Genomic DNA, 21,183 nt, shown 5'->3' with positions numbered 1-21,183 from the left:
ACACACACAGGTACACTCACACACACAGGTACACACACACACACAGGTACACACATACACACAGGTACACACACACACAGATACACTCACACACACAGGTACACACACACACACTCACACAGACACACTCACACACAGACACACACTCACACACAGACACACTCACACACACACACAGGTACACACACACACAGGTACACACACACACACAGGTACACACACACACACAGGTACACACACACACAGGTACACACACAGGTACACACACACACAGGTACACACACACACAGGTACACACACACACACTCACACAGGTACACACACACACAGGTACACACACACACAGACACACACAGACACACACACACACAGACACAGGTACACACACACACACACAGGTACACACACACACACACAGGTACACACACACACACACAGGTACACACACACTCACACAGGTACACACACACACAGGTACACACACACACACTCACACAGGTACACACACACACTCACACAGGTACACACACACACTCACACGCACACACACAGGTACACACACACAGGTACACACACACACACACAGGTACACACACACACACACACACAGGTACACACACACACCCTCACACACACACACACAGGTACACACACACACAGGTACACACACACACACAGGTACACACACACACACACAGGTACACACACACAGACCCCCCCCCCCCCGTACAGCCGTCAAGAGGCTGTTGGGGCAAGCGCTGTTAGCGAGTGGCTCCTATGAAGGCCGGCACGGCACGCCTTGCTGCCCGTCCCACACCCCCCCCCATCCTGCCGCCCCCCCCTCCCCCCCGCCCTCCCCGCCCCCCCCACCCCCACATTGCCATCCGCCCCCTCCCCCCACTGCCTCCCCCACATTGCCACCCCTCTCCCCCGCCCCCCACATTGTCAACACCCCCCCCCACACCCCCCCCGTTCCACCCGCCCCCCATCCCCCTCCCCCCCGCCTCCCCCTCCCCCCCGCCCCCCCCTCCCCCCGCCCCCCTCCCGACCTTTCCCGCCCCCACGGGGCCGATGATGGCGACGAGCTCGCCGGGCCCCACGGCGAAGGAGATCGAGTCCAGCGCCCGCACGTCCGGCGAGTCCTGCACCCCGGCACGCGGCAGGGCGAGCCTCGTCACCACGAGTTACACACAACACCACTTGCCCCAACAGTCTGTTAAAGGCTATGTGGGCACCTTTGTCATTGTTGTGTGTGTGTGAGTGTCTCTGAGTGAGTATCTGTGAAAAGGTGAGAGGGTGAGTGTGTGTGCGTGTGTCTTTGTCTCTTGCTAACAGCACTTGCTCCAAACAGTCTGTTAAGGCTCTACGGGGAATTTGTGTTTTTGTGCTAACTACGTGTCAGAGTGAGTGTGTGTGATACGCTTGCGAAACGTGGACCCCCCTAATGGAACATCTTCGCCGGTTAGAAACATTTAGGCTGGCCTGCCTACGATCCATCCTGGGTTTAACCAGGCTGGATTGTGTGAGGAGCTCACATAATCCTTGAAAGATCTGGACAAAGTCCCATCGGTGAGCTCCTCCGGCAGGCAAGGCTGCGTTGGCTGGGCCATGTAGCCCGCATGCCCAGCCACCGCATGCCTAAACAACTTTTGTTCGGCCGGATCGCGGGGGCTAAATGGGCGCGGCACGGGCGAGTGAAGAGATGGAGTGACGTGGTACAGGAGGACGTGGAGCTGAGTGGACTTGCCGATGACTGGTACCAGCGGTGTCAAGATCGGCCTCAGTGGAGGAGGCTCGTGAAGGACGCTACTGGGCAGTTGGAGGCAGTCGTCCTCCAACAACAACGGAGGACGGAGGAGCGATGCTCACAACAACGAGTGGAGCGCCAGGTGGCTAAAGCACAGCAAGTTGGCACAGTAGGGGGCACAGGTGGTGCATCAGCCAGTCATCCCAATCAGTCGACCCGTGGAATCTGGGTCTGCCAGCGAGCATTCGACACTTCCCATGGCCTCAACGTACACATAGCCTGGCACAAGCGTCGTGGTGACATCACCGCCACTTAGTGTGAGAGGGAGTGTGTGTGTGTGAGAGTGAGTGACAGTGAGTGGGTTCAAGTGAGTGTGAGTAAGCGTGGCCGGCTGCAGGATGAGCGGGATTCACTTCCTCATTTCTGTCGAGCGGGGCTCCAACCTGGCCAATCCCCACTGGGCAGGGCGCGTCGCTCCCTGCGAGCCGTACCTTGTCCCAGCTGCAGGAGATGTTCTCCACGGCGATGAACGGAGTCCGGTCTCCACCCACCGGCCCGTTCTCCCCCTTCTCCTTCCCCTCCTCCTCCTCCTCCCTCCTCTCTTCCTCCTCCTCCTCCTGGTTAGCATTCTCAACAATCTCATCCAGCATGAGGAATGTCTGCACAAAAGACAAAGATCCCCCGCGTAGCCTTAAACGTACTGTTGGGGCAAGTGCTGTTGGTGAGCAGCACCCGTGAAGGCCGACACGGCACACGAGGGGGTGGGTGGCCAGCACCACGTCAGGCCGCGATGTTTACACACTACACCGGGTACTCATGTGAGGCCGAGTCGACCTAGGGGAGGCCCAGAACCGGATTCAGATATCCGTCGCTGATGTTGTTCATGAGCTGGAATTTCAACTCGGGTAGAGCAGTACACTAACTGCGCCGCCACCACTCCCCATACATTACACGCAAAGGTCCCCCGCATAGCCTGTAACAGCTGTTGGGCCAAGTGCTGTTAGCGAGTAGCACCTATGAAGGCCGACACGGCACACGAGGGGGTGGGTGGCCAGCACCACGCTCGGCCGCCGTTGTCTCCCAGTGGCGATGTTTACACAGCGCACCGGGTACTCATTTGAGGCCGACCGAGGAGAGGCCGACGACATGCCGTTCCCTACATGCACATGTGAGTACACACAACAACAACAACAACAGCCGCCATTCGCCACTAAGTGACGGTGGCGTCACCACGGCGCCTGTGCCAGGCCAGGTGCACTTTGAGGCCACGTGAAGTGTCGAAGGCTCGCTGAAAGGGGGTCACAGGACAGACCCAAGTGCCATGGGTTGGCTGACTGAGATGACTGGCAGATGCACCCCACTGTGCTAACTCGTCGCATTTTATCCACCCGGCGCTCCACTCATTGTTGTGAGCATCGCTCCTCCGCCCTCCGTTGTTGCTGGAGGGCGACTGCCTCCAACTGCCCAGTAGCGTCCTTAACGAGCCTCCTCCACAGAGGCCGATCTTGACACCGCTGGTACCAGTCATCGGCAAGTCCACTCAGCTCCACGTCCTCCTGTACCGCATCACTCCATCTCTTCTCTAGCCCGTGCCGCGCCCGTCTAGCCCCCTCGATCCGGTCGAACAAAAGCTGTTTAGGCATGCGGTGGCTGGACATGTGGGCCAAATGGCCCAGCCAACGTAGCCTTGCCTGCCAACGCAGCCTTGGCAGCCAACTGTACCCCCTACCCCCCATCCACCCCCCAACCCCCCCCCCCCGCCCCCCCCCCCCCCCCACCACGACACCTGGATGCGGTTGTTGCTGACGAGGGCCTCGGACGTGGCCTGGATGGCGGAGGGGAAGAAGAGGGTGACGGTGAGGCGCACGGCGTTGTACAGCGACACCGCCACGAAGACGCGCGCCGCCGTGATGGGGTGGCCCATGAGCGAGTACGTCATGAACGTGAAAAACAGGATGAGCTTGCCGGCCATGAAGAACCAGGCCATGTTCATGCCGCGCAGCAGGGAGGCCTTCAGCACCTTGGAGACCTCCAACCTGGCGGGAGGGAGACGTGGCGAGACGGCGGTCAGAACCACGGACAGCTCCATCATGGAGGTGATGAGGGTCACAGAGTCACTCAACACCAGAGACAGCTCCAGGCTGGAGGTGATGAGAGTCACAGAGACACTCAGCACCAGGGACAGCTCCAGGCTGGAGGGGTGAGGGTCACAGAGACACTCAGCTCCAGAGACAGCTCCAGGCTGGAGGTGGTGAGGGTCACAGAGACACTCAGCACCAGTAACAGCTCCATCATGGAGGGGGTGAGGGTCACAGAGTCACTCAGCTCCATGGACAGCTCCAGGCTGGAGGGGTGAGGGTCTCACTCAGCACCAGAGACAGCTCCAGGCTGGAGGGGGTGAGGGTCACAGAGACACTCAGCACCAGAGACAGCTCCAGGCTGGAGGGGGTGAGGGTCACAGAGTCACTCAGCACCAGGGACAGCTCCAGGCTGGAGGGGTGAGGGTCACAAAGTCACTCAGCACCACGGACAGCTCCAGGCTGGAGGGGTGAGGGTCACAGAGACACTCAGCACCAGGGACAGCTCCAGGCTGGAGGGGTGAGGGTCACAGAGACACTCAGCACCAGAGACAGCTCCAGGCTGGAGGGGGTGAGGGTCACAGAGTCACTCAGCACCAGGGACAGCTCCATCATGGAGGGGTGAGGGTCACAGAGTCACTCAGCACCAGGGACAGCTCCAGGCTGGAGGGGTGAGGGTCACAGAGTCACTCAGCTCCAGAGACAGCTCCAGGCTGGAGGGGTGACGGTCACAGAGTCACTCAGCACCAGGGACAGCTCCAGGCTGGAGGTGATGAGGGTCACAGAGACACTCAGCACCAGAGACAGCTCCAGGCTGGAGGGGTGAGGGTCACAGAGTCACTCAGCACCAGAGACAGCTCCAGGCTGGAGGGGGTGAGGTTGGCGGGGCACTGCGACGAGGTGGTGCACGTACCGGCGGATGGAGGCCACGAGGAGAGAAAAGGGGTTCTCCCAAGCGTACATCTTGATGATCCTCATCCCCGCCACCACCTCGTTCATCGTGCGGATCCGCGAGTCCGTGTGTCGCGCCGTCTTGGACCTGCGATGAAACAATTCGCAACGCCGCCACCATCATCGTCGTCGTCTTTAGCAGCAACGTCGCCATCCCACACGTGGTCATTATCATCATTGCCACCATCGTCACTGCCATCATCGTCATCATCACCATTGTCATCGTCACCATCGTCACTGTCACCATCGTCATTGCCATCATCATCATTGCCACATCGTCATTGCTACCATCTTCATTGCCACAATCGTCATTGCCACCATCCTCATTGCCACCATCGTTATTGGAGGGGGGGAGGAGGAAGGGGGAGGAGGGGGCAGGAGGAGGGTGGAGGAGGGGAGAGGAGGAAGGAGGAGGAGGGGGCAGGAGGAGGGGGGAGGAGGGGAGAGGAGTAGAGAGAGGTGGGGGAGGAGAGGGGAGGAGGAGGGGGGAGGAGGGGGAGGAGGGGGAGGAAGGGGACGGGAGGGGGGAGGAGGAGGGGGAGGAGGGGGGAGGAGGGGGAGGAGGGGGGAGGAGGGGGAGGAGGAGGGAGGAGGGGGAGGAGGGGGAGGAGGGGGAGGAAGGGGACAGGAGGGAGGAGGAGGAAGGAGGGGAGGGGGGAGGAGGAGAAGGCGTGGCCCCCCCACCGGAGGCGTGAGAAGACGCTGCCGATGAAGGACTGCACGGGCATGAGGAGAGCGAGGACGGCGACGCCGGCGAGGCAGGCGACGCCCACCTCCTGCCACAGCAGCACCACCACCACGGCCGTCTGCAGCGGCGCCGACCACAGGTAGTGCAGGAACACCGTCACCTGCACACGCACGCACACACACGCACACACGCACACGCACGCACATGCACACACGCACACGCATGCACACACACACACGTACACACGCACACACATGCGCACACACGCACACACGCACACACATGCGCACACACACACACATGCACACACATGCACACACGGGGAGGACAGTGAGTGGGTGTATAGGTGGGTGTGTGGGTGCGTGGGTGGATGCGTGCGTGGGTATGTGTGGGTGGGTGGGTGGGTGTGTGGTTGTGTGGGTGGGTGGGTGCATGCGTGGGTGGGTGGGTGTGTGGGTGGGTGGGTGGATGTGTGGGTGGGTGGGTGGGTGTGTGGTTGTGTGGGTGGGTGCATGCGTGGGTGCGTGGTTGGGTGGGTGAGTTGGTGGATGTGTAGCGACATCGCTGGATGTCGCTGTGTGTGACCAGCCTGAGAAAGGCACCACCCTGCGCTGGGTGCAGTGCCAGCCCCTACAGGATGGGGTGCAAGGGGGGTGCCGGCTTCGGGAACGGGGTTCCACGGGGGCCACGGCACTCTGGTGTGCACCTGATTAGAACCCACAACAGATGTTTTGGTGGGTGGATGAGTGGGTGAGTGGGGAGCGAGCGTAGTGAGCACATCGATGAGTAGATAGGTAAGTGGTTAGGTCAGTGTATGTATGCTGAACTTCTTTCGCACTGCACGTAGCTATCCGTGCTATTCAGAGTTGTGGGAGTATGTGACCGAATGCGTGTGTGAACGAGTGAGCAAGTACGTGGGTGAGCGAGCGAGTGAGCAGGTGTGTGAGCGGTGGACACCTGGTCGTAGCGGTTGACGTCGTTGGACAGCAGGTTGACTATCTGCCCCGTGGTCGTGCGACTCATCGCCGCAGTGCTCAAGCGCAGAGCCTGTGTGGGAGGGCACGGACACCCACTCATTCACTTACTCACTCAGACACTCACTCATATTCACTCAGTCACTCACTCGCACACTAGCACACTCACTCATTCACTTTCACTCAATCACTCACTCACATACTCACTCACTCACCCAATCACTCATTTACTCACTCACTTACTCACCCAATCACTCATTCACTCAATGACTTATTCATACACTCATTTACCAATTAATTCACCAATTTGCTTACCGATTCACACAATCCATCAATCATTTAAGCATGCACTAACCCAGTAAATCACTCATTCATTCACTCACTCACCTAAGCAACACATCAGTCATTCACTCACTTACCTAATCAAAGACGAAGGACCCCCACACATAGCCTTAACAGACTGCTGGGGCAAGTGCTGTTAGCGAGTAGCACCTATGAATGCGAGCAAAGCACACGAGGGGGTGGGTGGCCAACACCGCGCCCGGCCGCCTTCGTCTCCCCAGTGGCGATGTTTTATACACAGCACCAGCTACTCATTTGAGGCCGAGTCGACCTAGGGCAGGACCAGGAGTGATTTAGATATCCGTCATGGATGTTGGTGGCCTTAAGCAGCACAGGTCATCTGTGAAACTACTGGACGTGTGTGATAAAGAGCTTCACGGCTCATCGGATTTCTCAAAGGATGAATAAAGATTCTGATGCTGATTATGAGCGGCAATCGCACTCTGGGTCGTAGTGCAGAACGCCGCTAACCGCTGCACTACTATGTGTGTGATACACCGCACGTACTCACACATGCTTGTGAGCGTGTTATAATTCTATTTAATTAAGTAGAACGTGTTGGTTATATTTAAAGTTGCGCATTTTGACGTCACATCACATATCTCAACCCCCCCCCCTCCCCCCCTCGTCACACATCGTCACAAATGTCTGACCTCCCCCCCCCCTCGGTGCATGACGTCATTTAGTTTGGTCGTACATGTTATATATATTGTTAAATTTAAATCACAGTTCTTATGATTACTGTTGTTACATTGTTTTTAGAGCGTTATTTTGGTGATTTCGAAAACATATTGGTAATCTAAATTGTATTATGGTTATTGTTTGACTTGCATCAGACTGGGATGTATTCACACCGCGTTTTTTTTGTGTGGAAGATTTGCTGGTTTATCGTCGCTTTAAGATGCTCTCCGTTCATATTTTGTTTGTGGCGGTTGCACCCGACTCAAGAGTCGCATGACTCACAGAGCGACACCAAATGAAAGAAAACTTGAAAAGAACTCTTGACGGAGGGCCGCTAACGCGCGCGCGCACCTTGCGGTAGACCATGTGGCAGAGCGCGACGCGGATGCGCATGCCGGCGAGCTGTACATGCAGGAAGTAGAGGTGGTGCGTGATGGCGAAGGTGAGTGCGCACAGCGAGATGCCGCCCGCGTACAGGAAGGCCGCCAGGCGCGGGGGCACCGTCTCGGAGCCCTGCAGCGTCCCCTCGAAGTAGTTGAGCAGCTTGCCCAGCAGCAGCGGCTGCACCACGCGCACAGACTCCTGCAGCAAGGAGCGGGGGGGGGGGGGGGGGGGGGGGGACACGTGGGGCACTTGGGACACGTTGGGGACACTTGGGGCACGCGTGGGGACACGTTGGGACACGTTGGGACACGTCGGACACGCAGAAACACGGGAGGCATGTGGACACGCGGGACACGCGGGCATTGGGGACACGGACACGCAGACACGCGGACATACAGACAGACGGACATGTGGACACCCGCGGACACGCGCAGACGCACCATCGCCCCCTTGTAAGCCCAGCACGTGTGTGTGGGCGTGCATGCGTGTGAGTCTGTCTGTGCGTGCGTTGAAAGAAACTCGAAATTCCAACCGGCCCTCTCTCTCGGTCCCCACTCCGGAGTCGGATGGCCGCGGGGACGGGACTGCGCTCGACAAAAAAATGTGTGAGCGAGGTGCGGGAGGCTCGCTCAGGATGTGTGAGCGAGGTGAGGGAGGCTCGCTCAGGGATGTGTGAGCGAGGTGCGGGAGGCTCGCTCACGGTGTGTGAGCGAGGTGCGGGAGGCTCGCTCAGGATGTGTGAGCGAGGCGCGGGAGGCTCGCTCAGGATGTGTGAGCAAGGTGCGGGAGGCTCGCTCAGGGATGTGTGAGCGGGGCGCGGGAGGCTCGCTCAGGATGTGTGAGCGAGGTGCGGGAGGCTCGCTCAGGGATGTGTGAGCGAGGAGCGGGAGGCTCGCTCAGGATGTGTGAGCGAGGTGCGGGAGGCTCGCTCAGGATGTGTGAGCGAGGTGCGGGAGGCTCGCTCAGGATGTGTGAGCGAGGTGCGGGAGGCTCGCTCAGGGTGTGTGAGCGAGGAGCGGGAGGCTCGCTCAGGATGTGTGAGCGAGCTGCGGGAGGCTCGCTCAGGGTGTGTGAGCGAGGTGCGGGAGGCTCGCTCAGGATGTGTGAGCGAGGTGCGGGAGGCTCCCTCAGGATGTGTGAGCGAGGTGCGGGAGGCTCGCTCAGGGTGTGTGAGCGAGGTGCGGGAGGCTCGCTCAGGATGTGTGAGTGAGGTGCGGGAGGCTCGCTCAGGGTGTGTGAGCGAGGAGCGGGAGGCTCGCTCAGGATGTGTGAGCGAGCTGCGGGAGGCTCGCTCAGGGTGTGTGAGCGAGGTGCGGGAGGCTCGCTCAGGATGTGTGAGCGAGGTGTGGGAGACTCGCTCAGGGTGTGTGAGCGAGGAGCGGGAGGCTCGCTCAGGATGTGTGAGCGAGGTGCGGGAGGCTCGCTCAGGGTGTGTGAGCGAGGTGCGGGAGGCTCGCTCAGGATGTGTGAGTGAGGTGCGGGAGGCTCGCTCAGGGTGTGTGAGCGAGGAGCGGGAGGCTCGCTCAGGATGTGTGAGCGAGCTGCGGGAGGCTCGCTCAGGGTGTGTGAGCGAGGTGCGGGAGGCTCGCTCAGGATGTGTGAGCGAGGTGTGGGAGGCTCGCTCAGGATGTGTGAGCGAGGCGCGGGAGGCTCGCTCAGGATGTGTGAGCGAGGTGCGGGAGGCTCGCTCAGGATGTGTGAGCGAGGTGCGGGAGGCTCGCTCAGGGTGTGTGAGCGAGGAGCGGGAGGCTCGCTCAGGATGTGTGAGCGAGCTGCGGGAGGCTCGCTCAGGGTGTGTGAGCGAGGTGCGGGAGGCTCGCTCAGGATGTGTGAGCGAGGTGCGGGAGGCTCCCTCAGGATGTGTGAGCGAGGTGCGGGAGGCTCGCTCAGGGTGTGTGAGCGAGGTGCGGGAGGCTCGCTCAGGATGTGTGAGCGAGGTGCGGGAGGCTCGCTCAGGATGTGTGAGTGAGGTGCGGGAGGCTCGCTCAGGGTGTGTGAGCGAGGAGCGGGAGGCTCGCTCAGGATGTGTGAGCGAGCTGCGGGAGGCTCGCTCAGGGTGTGTGAGCGAGGTGCGGGAGGCTCGCTCAGGATGTGTGAGCGAGGTGCGGGAGACTCGCTCAGGGTGTGTGAGCGAGGAGCGGGAGGCTCGCTCAAGATGTGTGAGCGAGGTGCGGGAGACTCGCTCAGGGTGTGTGAGCGAGGCGCGGGAGGCTCACTCAGGGTGTGTGAGCGAGGTGCGGGAGACTCGCTCAGGGTGTGTGAGCGAGGAGCGGGAGGCTCGCTCAGGATGTGTGAGCGAGGTGCGGGAGACTCGCTCAGGGTGTGTGAGCGAGGCGCGGGAGGCTCACTCAGGGTGTGTGAGCGAGGTGCGGGAGACTTGCTCAGGATGTGTGAGCGAGGAGCGGGAGGCTCGCTCAGGATGTGTGAGCGAGGTGCGGGAGACTCGCTCAGGGTGTGTGAGCGAGGCGCGGGAGGCTCGCTCAGGATGTGTGAGCGAGGAGCGGGAGGCTCGCTCAGGATGTGTGAGCGAGGTGCGGGAGGCTCGCTCAGGATGTGTGAGCGAGGAGCGGGAGGCTCGCTCAGGATGTGTGAGCGAGGTGCGGGAGACTCGCTCAGGGTGTGTGAGCGAGGAGCGGGAGGCTCGCTCAGGATGTGTGAGCGAGGTGCGGGAGACTCGCTCAGGGTGTGTGAGCGAGGCGCGGGAGGCTCACTCAGGGTGTGTGAGCGAGGCGCGGGAGGCTCGCTCAGGATGTGTGAGCGAGGAGCGGGAGGCTCGCTCAGGATGTGTGAGCGAGGTGCGGGAGGCTCGCTCAGGATGTGTGAGCGAGGAGCGGGAGGCTCGCTCAGGATGTGTGAGCGAGGTGCGGGAGACTCGCTCAGGGTGTGTGAGCGAGGAGCGGGAGGCTCGCTCAGGATGTGTGAGCGAGGTGCGGGAGGCTCGCTCAGGGTGTGTGAGCGAGGAGCGGGAGGCACGCTCAGGATGTGTGAGCGAGGTGCGGGAGACTCGCTCAGGGTGTGTGAGCGAGGCGCGGGAGGCTCACTCAGGGTGTGTGAGCGAGGTGCGGGAGACTCGCTCAGGATGTGTGAGCGAGGAGCGGGAGGCTCGCTCAGGATGTGTGAGCGAGGTGCGGGAGACTCGCTCAGGGTGTGTGAGCGAGGCGCGGGAGGCTCGCTCAGGATGTGTGAGCGAGGAGCGGGAGGCTCGCTCAGGATGTGTGAGCGAGGTGCGGGAGACTCGCTCAGGATGTGTGAGCAAGGAGCGGGAGGCTCGCTCAGGATGTGTGAGCGAGGTGCGGGAGACTCGCTCAGGGTGTGTGAGCGAGGAGCGGGAGGCTCGCTCAGGATGTGTGAGCGAGGTGCGGGAGACTCGCTCAGGGTGTGTGAGCGAGGCGCGGGAGGCTCACTCAGGGTGTGTGAGCGAGGTGCGGGAGACTCGCTCAGGATGTGTGAGCGAGGAGCGGGAGGCTCGCTCAGGATGTGGGAGCGAGGTGCGGGAGACTCGCTCAGGGTGTGTGAGCGAGGTGCGGGAGGCTCGCTCAGGATGTGTGAGCGAGGAGCGGGAGGCTCGCTCAGGATGTGTGAGCGAGGTGCGGGAGGCTCGCTCAGGATGTGTGAGCGAGGAGCGGGAGGCTCGCTCAGGATGTGTGAGCGAGGTGCGGGAGACTCGCTCAGGGTGTGTGAGCGAGGTGCGGCAGACTCGCTCAGGGTGTGTGAGCGAGGTGCGGGAGGCTCGCTCAGGATGTGTGAGCGAGGAGCGGGAGGCTCGCTCAGGATGTGTGAGCAAGGTGCGGGAGGCTCGCTCAGGATGTGTGAGCGAGGCGCGGGAGGCTCGCTCAGGATGTGTGAGCGAGGTGCGGGAGGCTCGCTCAGGGATGTGTGAGCGAGGCGTGGGAGGCTCGCTCAGGATGTGTGAGCGAGGTGCGGGAGGCTCGCTCAGGATGTGTGAGCGAGGTGCGGGAGGCTCGCTCAGGGTGTGTGAGCGAGGAGCGGGAGGCTCGCTCAGGATGTGTGAGCGAGCTGCGGGAGGCTCGCTCAGGGTGTGTGAGCGAGGTGCGGGAGGCTCGCTCAGGATGTGTGAGCGAGGTGCGGGAGGCTCCCTCAGGATGTGTGAGCGAGGTGCGGGAGGCTCGCTCAGGGTGTGTGAGCGAGGTGCGGGAGGCTCGCTCAGGATGTGTGAGCGAGGTGCGGGGGGCTCGCTCAGGGTGTGTGAGCGAGGCGCGGGAGGCTCGCTCAGGATGTGTGAGCGAGCTGCGGGAGGCTCGCTCAGGGTGTGTGAGCGAGGTGCGGGAGGCTCGCTCAGGATGTGTGAGCGAGGTGCGGGAGACTCGCTCAGGGTGTGTGAGCGAGGAGCGGGAGGCTCGCTCAGGATGTGTGAGCGAGGTGCGGGAGACTCGCTCAGGGTGTGTGAGCGAGGCGTGGGAGGCTCACTCAGGGTGTGTGAGCAAGGTGCGGGAGACTCGCTCAGGGTGTGTGAGCGAGGAGCGGGAGGCTCGCTCAGGATGTGTGAGCGAGGTGCGGGAGACTCGCTCAGGGTGTGTGAGCGAGGCGCGGGAGGCTCACTCAGGGTGTGTGAGCGAGGTGCGGGAGACTCGCTCAGGATGTGTGAGCGAGGAGCGGGAGGCTCGCTCAGGATGTGTGAGCGAGGTGCGGGAGACTCGCTCAGGGTGTGTGAGCGAGGCGCGGGAGGCTCGCTCAGGATGTGTGAGCGAGGAGCGGGAGGCTCGCTCAGGATGTGTGAGCGAGGAGCGGGAGGCTCGCTCAGGATGTGTGAGCGAGGTGCGGGAGGCTCGCTCAGGATGTGTGAGCGAGGAGCGGGAGGCTCGCTCAGGATGTGTGAGCGAGGTGCGGGAGACTCGCTCAGGGTGTGTGAGCGAGGAGCGGGAGGCTCGCTCAGGATGTGTGAGCGAGGTGCGGGAGACTCGCTCAGGGTGTGTGAGCGAGGCGCGGGAGGCTCACTCAGGGTGTGTGAGCGAGGCGCGGGAGGCTCGCTCAGGATGTGTGAGCGAGGAGCGGGAGGCTCGCTCAGGATGTGTGAGCGAGGTGCGGGAGGCTCGCTCAGGATGTGTGAGCGAGGAGCGGGAGGCTCGCTCAGGATGTGTGAGCGAGGTGCGGGAGACTCGCTCAGGGTGTGTGAGCGAGGAGCGGGAGGCTCGCTCAGGATGTGTGAGCGAGGTGCGGGAGACTCGCTCAGGGTGTGTGAGCGAGGCGCGGGAGGCTCACTCAGGGTGTGTGAGCGAGGTGCGGGAGACTCGCTCAGGATGTGTGAGCGAGGAGCGGGAGGCTCGCTCAGGATGTGTGAGTGAGGTGCGGGAGGCTCGCTCAGGGTGTGTGAGCGAGGAGCGGGAGGCTCGCTCAGGATGTGTGAGCGAGCTGCGGGAGGCTCGCTCAGGGTGTGTGAGCGAGGTGCGGGAGGCTCGCTCAGGATGTGTGAGCGAGGTGCGGGAGACTCGCTCAGGGTGTGTGAGCGAGGAGCGGGAGGCTCGCTCAGGGTGTGTGAGCGAGGCGCGGGAGGCTCGCTCAGGATGTGTGAGCGAGGAGCGGGAGGCTCGCTCAGGATGTGTGAGCGAGGTGCGGGAGGCTCGCTCAGGATGTGTGAGCGAGGAGCGGGAGGCTCGCTCAGGATGTGTGAGCGAGGTGCGGGAGACTCGCTCAGGGTGTGTGAGCGAGGAGCGGGAGGCTCGCTCAGGATGTGTGAGCGAGGTGCGGGAGACTCGCTCAGGGTGTGTGAGCGAGGCGCGGGAGGCTCACTCAGGATGTGTGAGCGAGGTGCGGGAGACTCGCTCAGGATGTGTGAGCGAGGAGCGGGAGGCTCGCTCAGGATGTGTGATCGAGGTGCGGGAGACTCGCTCAGGGTGTGTGAGCGAGGTGAGGGAGGCTCGCTCAGGATGTGTGAGCGAGGAGCGGGAGGCTCGCTCAGGATGTGTGAGCGAGGTGCGGGAGGCTCGCTCAGGATGTGTGAGCGAGGAGCGGGAGGCTCGCTCAGGATGTGTGAGCGAGGTGCGGGAGACTCGCTCAGGGTGTGTGAGCGAGGTGCGGGAGACTCGCTCAGGGTGTGTGAGCGAGGTGCGGGAGGCTCGCTCAGGATGTGTGAGCGAGGAGCGGGAGGCTCGCTCAGGATGTGTGAGCGAGGTGCGGGAGGCTCGCTCAGGGATGTGTGAGCGAGGCGCAGGAGGCTCGCTCAGGATGTGTGAGCGAGGAGCGGGAGGCTCGCTCAGGATGTGTGAGCGAGGAGCGGGAGGCTCGCTCAGGATGTGTGAGCGAGCTGCGGGAGGCTCGCTCAGGATGTGTGAGCGAGGAGCGGGAGGCTCACTCAGGATGTGTGAGCGAGGAGCGGGAGGCTCGCTCAGGGTGTGTGAGCGAGGTGCGGGAGGCTCGCTCAGGGTGTGTGAGCGAGCTGCGGGAGGCTCGCTCAGGGTGTGTGAGCGAGGTGCGGGAGGCTCGCTCAGGAAGTGTGAGCGAGGTGCGGGAGGCTCGCTCAGGATGTGTGAGCAAGGTGCGGGAGGCTCGCTCAGGGATGTGTGAGCGAGGCGCGGGAGGCTCGCTCAGGATGTGTGAGCGAGGTGCGGGAGGCTCGCTCAGGATGTGTGAGCGAGGTGCGGGAGGCTCGCTCAGGGTGTGTGAGCGAGGAGCGGGAGGCTCGCTCAGGATGTGTGAGCGAGCTGCGGGAGGCTCGCTCAGGGTGTGTGAGCGAGGTGCGGGAGGCTCGCTCAGGATGTGTGAGCGAGGTGCGGGAGGCTCCCTCAGGATGTGTGAGCGAGGTGCGGGAGGCTCGCTCAGGGTGTGTGAGCGAGGTGCGGGAGGCTCGCTCAGGATGTGTGAGTGAGGTGCGGGAGGCTCGCTCAGGGTGTGTGAGCGAGGAGCGGGAGGCTCGCTCAGGATGTGTGAGCGAGCTGCGGGAGGCTCGCTCAGGGTGTGTGAGCGAGGTGCGGGAGGCTCGCTCAGGATGTGTGAGCGAGGTGCGGGAGACTCGCTCAGGGTGTGTGAGCGAGGAGCGGGAGGCTCGCTCAGGATGTGTGAGCGAGGTGCGGGAGACTCGCTCAGGGTGTGTGAGCGAGGCGCGGGAGGCTCGCTCAGGATGTGTGAGCGAGGTGCGGGAGGCTCGCTCAGGGTGTGTGAGCGAGGTGCGGGAGACTCGCTCAGGGTGTGTGAGCGAGGTGCGGGAGGCTCGCTCAGGATGTGTGAGCGAGGAGCGGGAGGCTCGCTCAGGATGTGTGAGCGAGGTGCGGGAGGCTCGCTCAGGATGTGTGAGCGAGGAGCGGGAGGCTCGCTCAGGATGTGTGAGCGAGGTGCGGGAGACTCGCTCAGGGTGTGTGAGCGAGGTGCGGGAGACTCGCTCAGGGTGTGTGAGCGAGGTGCGGGAGGCTCGCTCAGGATGTGTGAGCGAGGAGCGGGAGGCTCGCTCAGGATGTGTGAGCGAGGTGCGGGAGGCTCGCTCAGGGATGTGTGAGCGAGGCGCGGGAGGCTCGCTCAGGATGTGTGAGCGAGGAGCGGGAGGCTCGCTCAGGATGTGTGAGCGAGGAGCGGGAGGCTCGCTCAGGATGTGTGAGCGAGCTGCGGGAGGCTCGCTCAGGATGTGTGAGCGAGCTGCGGGAGGCTCGCTCAGGATGTGTGAGCGAGGAGCGGGAGGCTCACTCAGGATGTGTGAGCGAGGAGCGGGAGGCTCGCTCAGGGTGTGTGAGCGAGGTGCGGGAGGCTCGCTCAGGGTGTGTGAGCGAGGTGCGGGAGGCTCGCTCAGGAAGTGTGAGCGAGGTGCGGGAGGCTCGCTCAGGAAGTGTGAGCGAGGTGCGGGAGGCTCGCTCAGGATGTGTGAGCGAGGTGCGGGAGGCTCGCTCAGGAAGTGTGAGCGAGCTGCGGGAGGCTCGCTCAGGGTGTGTGAGCGAGGTGCGGGAGGCTCGCTCAGGATGTGTGAGCGAGGAGCGGGAGGCTCGCTCTGGAAGTGTGAGCGAGGTGCGGGAGGCTCACTCAAGGGCGGCTGGGGGAGCGCACAGGTGCCGCGAGCGTTGGTGACGCGTCAGCTCCTGCTCGTCCAGTGTCACCGGAGCCGACTGCCCAGTCGGCAGGTAAGGTGACCCACTGCTTTGTTCGCAAAATGGCCGGGAAGAGCACTTCTCAAATGTAGAGGGATGCACGCTGCTGCTGCTGCTACCGGGAAGTTGGAGGCAGTCGCCCTCCAACAACAGCGGAGGGCAAAGGAGCGGCGCTCACAACAACCAGCTGAGCGCCGGGCGGATAAAAAGCAATAAAAGTTGGCAAAGTGGTGTATCTGCAAGTCGTCTCAAGTCTGCCAACCCATGGCACCTGCGTCTGTCCCGAGACCTCCTGTCAGCGAAGCCTTCAACACTTCACGTGGCCTCAAAGTGCACCTGGTCTGGCACAGGCGCCGTGGTGGCGTCACCGTCACTTAGTGGCGAATGGCGGCTGTTGTTGTTGTTGTTTGTGTGTGTGTGTGCATGTAGGGAACGGCCGTTCAGCGGTTAGCGTGACGCTGCGCTACGAACCCGGCAACCCAAGTTCGTTTCCCGCTCACAGCCAACACCAGTGACGATGATCTGAATCGGTCCTGGGCCTCCCCTAGGTCGACTCAGCCTCAAATTAGTACCTGGTGCAATGCGTAAATATTGCCTTTAGGGAGACAAAGGTGGTCGGGCGTGGTGCTGGCCACCCACCCCCTCGAGTGCCGTTCCGGCCTTCATCGGTGCTCGCTAACAGCACTTGCCCCTACAGTCTGTTATGTCTATGTATGTGCGTCTTTCTCTCTGCATCTCTATCTATGAATCTCTCTCTCTGCATCTCTTTCTGAATCTCTCTCTGAATCTCTCTCTCTGAATCTCTCTGCATGTCTCTCTGCATCTCTCTCTGAATCTCTCTGCATGTCTCTCTGCATCTTTCTCTCTGAATCTCTCTCTCTGCATCTCTCTCTCTGCATCTCTGTGTGTGCGTGCACAGGGAGGAGAGGGAGGACCTCCATCAGGGTGAAGATGCCCAGCAGCGCGTAGCGTCTCCAGTAGCAGCGCCACAGCGCCTTGGTGAGACTCGGGCTGCAACCCCGGGCCGTGGCCCTCCGCAGCTCTGCGTCCCAGTACCTGGACACGCGGGGAGACACGCGGGGAGACACGCGGGGAGACACGCGGGGAGACACGCGGGGAGACACGCGGGGAGACACGCGGGGAGACACGCGGGGAGACACGCGGGGAGACACGATTAGACGCGGGGAGACACCGGGAGACACAATGAGACACGGGGAGACACAATGAGACACGGGGAGACACGCGGAGACACGATGAGACACGGGGAGACACGATGAGATACGGGGAGACGCGGAGACACGATGAGATACGGGGAGGCACGCGGAGACACGATGAGACGCGGGGAGACGCGGAGAGACACAATGAGACACTGGGAGACATGGAGAGGCACATGGAGGAGACATGTGGAGAGGGAAGGGAGACACGGGGACACACACAGAGGCACACAGGGACGGATGCACACAGGGACGCGTGGATTAGAGAATACACGCAGGCACATGACACAACAACGCTGAACTTCATCCAGCAGTGGATATATCGCGATGATCTGGAGAGAAGCTAAGCGGAAATGAGGGAAGGCCGCTTCATGCCTCGACGGGACGGCGAGCGGTGATCAAGCATCAAACTCAACCATTTGTTATTCTACTAAACTATAAACTATTTTTTTTGCATTGTACCAGGTAAGGCTACGTGCAGCTCTTCGTCAGAAGCGACCTGACCATCACGGATGATAGCTCCACCAAGTGGGTCACCAACATCGCGTGGAACTGTAAGGCAGTCAAATACCCTAAACGCATGGCGACGTTGATTTCAAGTTACGTGGAGGGGAAAAAAACGAAGGAACCGGAGAAAAATCCACGCGACCGCGGGGAGAGAGACATGCAAACTCCAAATATACAGCAGCAGGTGTCACAGGGTCAGGATCGAACCCACGACCTCCTGTACACCAGGCGAGGTAGTTAACATTTCCTAGCCATCGTGATGATGATGAGAGAGAGACATGCAAACTCCAAATATACAGCAGCAGGCGTCAGGGTCGGGATGGAACCCACGACCTCCTGCACACCAGGCGAGGTAGTCAACATCTCGCCATCTTAACGGAGCGGGAGCTAGGGGTCGGCACGGTTTGAACCGACTCAAACTGGTTTCAAATTGAGCAAACCAAACCAAACTAAACCAGCGACGACTGAACCAAACCAAACCAAAACCAAACCAAACTAAGCTAAACCAAACCTCTTGAGTTGGCTTGAACCGAAAAGATGCGCGGCAAACAATATTCGCATTCAATACAAATATCAAGTGTATTAATCGCTAATTTCTACGCAGGCTTTCTTCATATTGAGATTCACTAGCAAGTACTGGACGACGATGTCGTCCACAGCCATCTCCTCAAGCTTGGCACGCCCAATGTCCTTGAACGCAGTGTGGTAGTTCAATGGCAGGGAAACCCCAACACTAGGCAACATCCGCGCCCACGAGCGCACACACATCTCGGCCTTGAACGTGCACTTGTGCAGGTTTGATCGGTCGAGAAAGGAGCGCTTGGCGGCCGAGTTTGCTCTCTCGGAGGGCACGGACGACGCCGGGATAGGCAAATAGTCGAGGGCCACGCGTCGCAGGCGCGGGTACTTGCCGCCGTACAGCTTCCACCACTCGACGACGTCCATGCTCAGGTCCTGAGTCGGCTCAAGCAGGAAGCGGTCGACCTCGGAGGCGGCGCCGTCGTGAGCGTTGGGCGCGTAGACCATGTCAAAGAGGATGTTAATGCCGCCACGCGGCGCCGCCTTCGGCGCCGCGTCCGTCGTCAACGCTGGGTAGCGCTGGTTGAGAATGTCCGTCATCATGTGCTTGATATTGCTGTACTCGGCCTTCACAACCAACCAAACTAGTTTGAGCCGGTTCCACCCTGTCCGAGCCAAACCGAGTCGGTTTTCGTAGCCCCAAACCAAACCGAACCAGTTCAAGCAGAGCCAAACCAAACCGATTTGGTTCGGTTCAAACCGCGGTTTGGTGGTTTGAGCCAAACCGTGCCGACCCCTAGCGGGAGCCAAGGGACGAGGCTCTGGGCGTGCGTCTGAGAGGTCGCACAACCCAGGAGGGAGATGGAGCGATGAAATCTGTTCATCTGCCGGCGCCGGGTGGGATCGCGGGATCGTGAGAGGGGTCAGGGGCTTGGGGGAGGCCTCCATCCAGCAGTGGGTAGACCACGTGCTGCTGCGGCTGATGGGGGAGGGGGCGGGGCGAGTGGGGGGGGGTCGATTGGGGGGGGGGGTTCTGTTGGTTGCTAAGCGACGACTGCTCCTTGGGGGATATTTTTGGTTTTTTGCCAAATCAGCGGAAAAATTAATCGACGGATGGAAGGAAAATAAAATCCGTGGAGAGAGCGAGGGAGAGCGGGGGGGTCAATCGTCGCCTCTCTCTCGGTAAGCGGCAGTTTCCGCTCCATGCCGGTTGCGCAATCGCGCGCAGTTGCACGCAATTCGGTTGCACGCAACCAGTTGCCAGAGACGTTCACAACATGTAAGCGATGCCGGTTGCGTGGAGTTGCACGCAATTCGGTTGCCAGATGTACACGACGTGCAAGCAATGCCGGTCCGTGTGGCATTGCATGCAACTCGGTTGCACGCGATTCAGTTGCACGCAACCAGTTGCCAGAGACGTCCACGACGTGCCAGCGAGTTGCGCCGTCGACATGCCCCGCTCACGGCAAGTGCAGCGCTGCAAAAATAAAGCCACCGGCTTCTTTCTGCGGTAACATTGTTGGTCTCTATGCAAGTCCATGGGTCTCTGTGTGAGTCTATAAGCCTCAATGTGAGTCTGTGGGTCTCTGTGTGAGGAGTCCATGGGTCTCTGTGTAAGTCTATAAGCCTCAATGTGAGTCTGTGGGTCTCTGTGTGAGCCCATGGGTCTCTGTGTGATGAGTCTATGGGTCTCTGTGTGAGGAGTCTATGGGTCTCTGTGTGAGTCTATGGGTCTCTGTGTAAGCCTATGGGTCTCTGTGTGAGTCTATGGCTCTCTGTGTAAGCCTATGGGTCTCTGTGTGAGTCTATGGGTCTCTGTGTAAGCCTATGGGTCTCTGTGTGAGTCTGTGGGTCTCTGTGTGAGTCTATAAATAACTCGTTGGCGATTAACACCACGCGGCCTTGCTCCGCGAGATTGCGCAACGTGTGGCAATCAGCTGATGGCCTCAGCTCGGTCCACCATTAACTTACAGACAGATTCAACGACACCCACAGACCCATAGAGACTCACGCAGAAACCCACATAGACTGACATAGAGACCCATACAGACTCACACAGAGACCCATAGAGACTCACGCAGAGGCCCATACAGACTAACATAAAGACCCATACAGACTCACACAGAGACCCATACAGACTCACACAGAGACCCATATACTCACACAGAGACCCATAGACTAACATAGATACCCATAGACGTTGGTAGGGACCCATAGACTCACACAGAGACCCACAGACTCACACAGAGACCCATAGACGTTGATAGAGACCCATCGACTCACACAGAGACCCATAGACTCACACAGAGACCCATAGACTCACACAGAGACCCATAGACGTTGATAGAGACCCATCGACTGGTTAAACCGGGTTCTCAAGTGCATTGAGTTGATGGTCTCAACCTGGTCTCCGCTGACTGCACAATGAACCCTAATCTCTGAGAGATAAAGTGATGAGAGATAAAGTGATGAGAGATAAAGTGATGAGAGATAAAGTGGTGAGAGATAAAGTGGTGAGAGATAAAGTGATGAGAGATAAAGTGGTGAGAGATAAAGTGATGAGAGACAAAGTGATGAGAGATAAAGTGATGAGAGATAAAGTGATGAGAGGTAAAGTGACGAGAGATAAAGTGACGAGAGATAAAGTGACGAGAGATAAAGTGATGAGAGATAAAGTGACGAGAGATAAAGTGATGAGAGATAAAGTGACGAGAGATAAAGTGATGAGAGATAAAGTGATGAGAGATAAAGTGACGAGAGATAAAGTGACGAGAGATAAAGTGATGAGAGATAAAGTGATGAGAGATAAAGTGATGAGAGATAAAGTGGTAAGAGATAAAGTGATGAGAGATAAAGTGATGAGAGATAAAGCCATTGAGAGATGAAGTGATGAGAGATAAAGTGATGAGAGATAAAGCGATGAGAGATAAAGTGACGAGAGATAAAGTGATGAGAGATAAAGTGAAGAGAGATAAAGTGATGAGAGATAAAGTGATGAGAGATAAAGTGATGAGAGATTAAGTGATGAGAGATAAAGTGAAGAGAGATACAGTGATGAGAGATAAAGTGGT

The 21,183-nt window shown here is 60.2% G+C and overlaps 1 protein-coding gene across 1 annotated transcript in view; it reads right to left on the bottom strand.

Annotated features, from left to right (window-relative positions):
• ABCC4 (ATP binding cassette subfamily C member 4 (PEL blood group)) overlaps positions 1 to 21,183 on the bottom strand; it is a 59,864-nt gene that overhangs the window by 26,291 nt on the left and 12,390 nt on the right. The window contains exons 2-9 of the mRNA XM_061575243.1: positions 16,808 to 16,928; positions 7,813 to 8,043; positions 6,422 to 6,511; positions 5,461 to 5,624; positions 4,739 to 4,864; positions 3,534 to 3,783; positions 2,239 to 2,406; positions 1,050 to 1,142 (exon numbers count right to left, since the gene is read on the bottom strand). Of these exons, the coding sequence (XP_061431227.1) occupies positions 1,050 to 1,142; positions 2,239 to 2,406; positions 3,534 to 3,783; positions 4,739 to 4,864; positions 5,461 to 5,624; positions 6,422 to 6,511; positions 7,813 to 8,043; positions 16,808 to 16,813 (1,128 nt within the window). The 5' untranslated portion in view covers positions 16,814 to 16,928. The remainder of the gene's footprint in view (positions 1 to 1,049; positions 1,143 to 2,238; positions 2,407 to 3,533; positions 3,784 to 4,738; positions 4,865 to 5,460; positions 5,625 to 6,421; positions 6,512 to 7,812; positions 8,044 to 16,807; positions 16,929 to 21,183) is intronic.

This window comes from Lethenteron reissneri, chromosome 57, assembly GCF_015708825.2.
Source record: "Lethenteron reissneri isolate LAM-NWPU_2019-01 chromosome 57, ASM1570882v1, whole genome shotgun sequence".
Classification (NCBI taxonomy): domain Eukaryota; kingdom Metazoa; phylum Chordata; class Hyperoartia; order Petromyzontiformes; family Petromyzontidae; genus Lethenteron; species Lethenteron reissneri.
The sequence above is the reverse complement of the archived record's forward strand: the minus strand, read 5'-3'. Positions and strand labels throughout refer to the sequence as shown.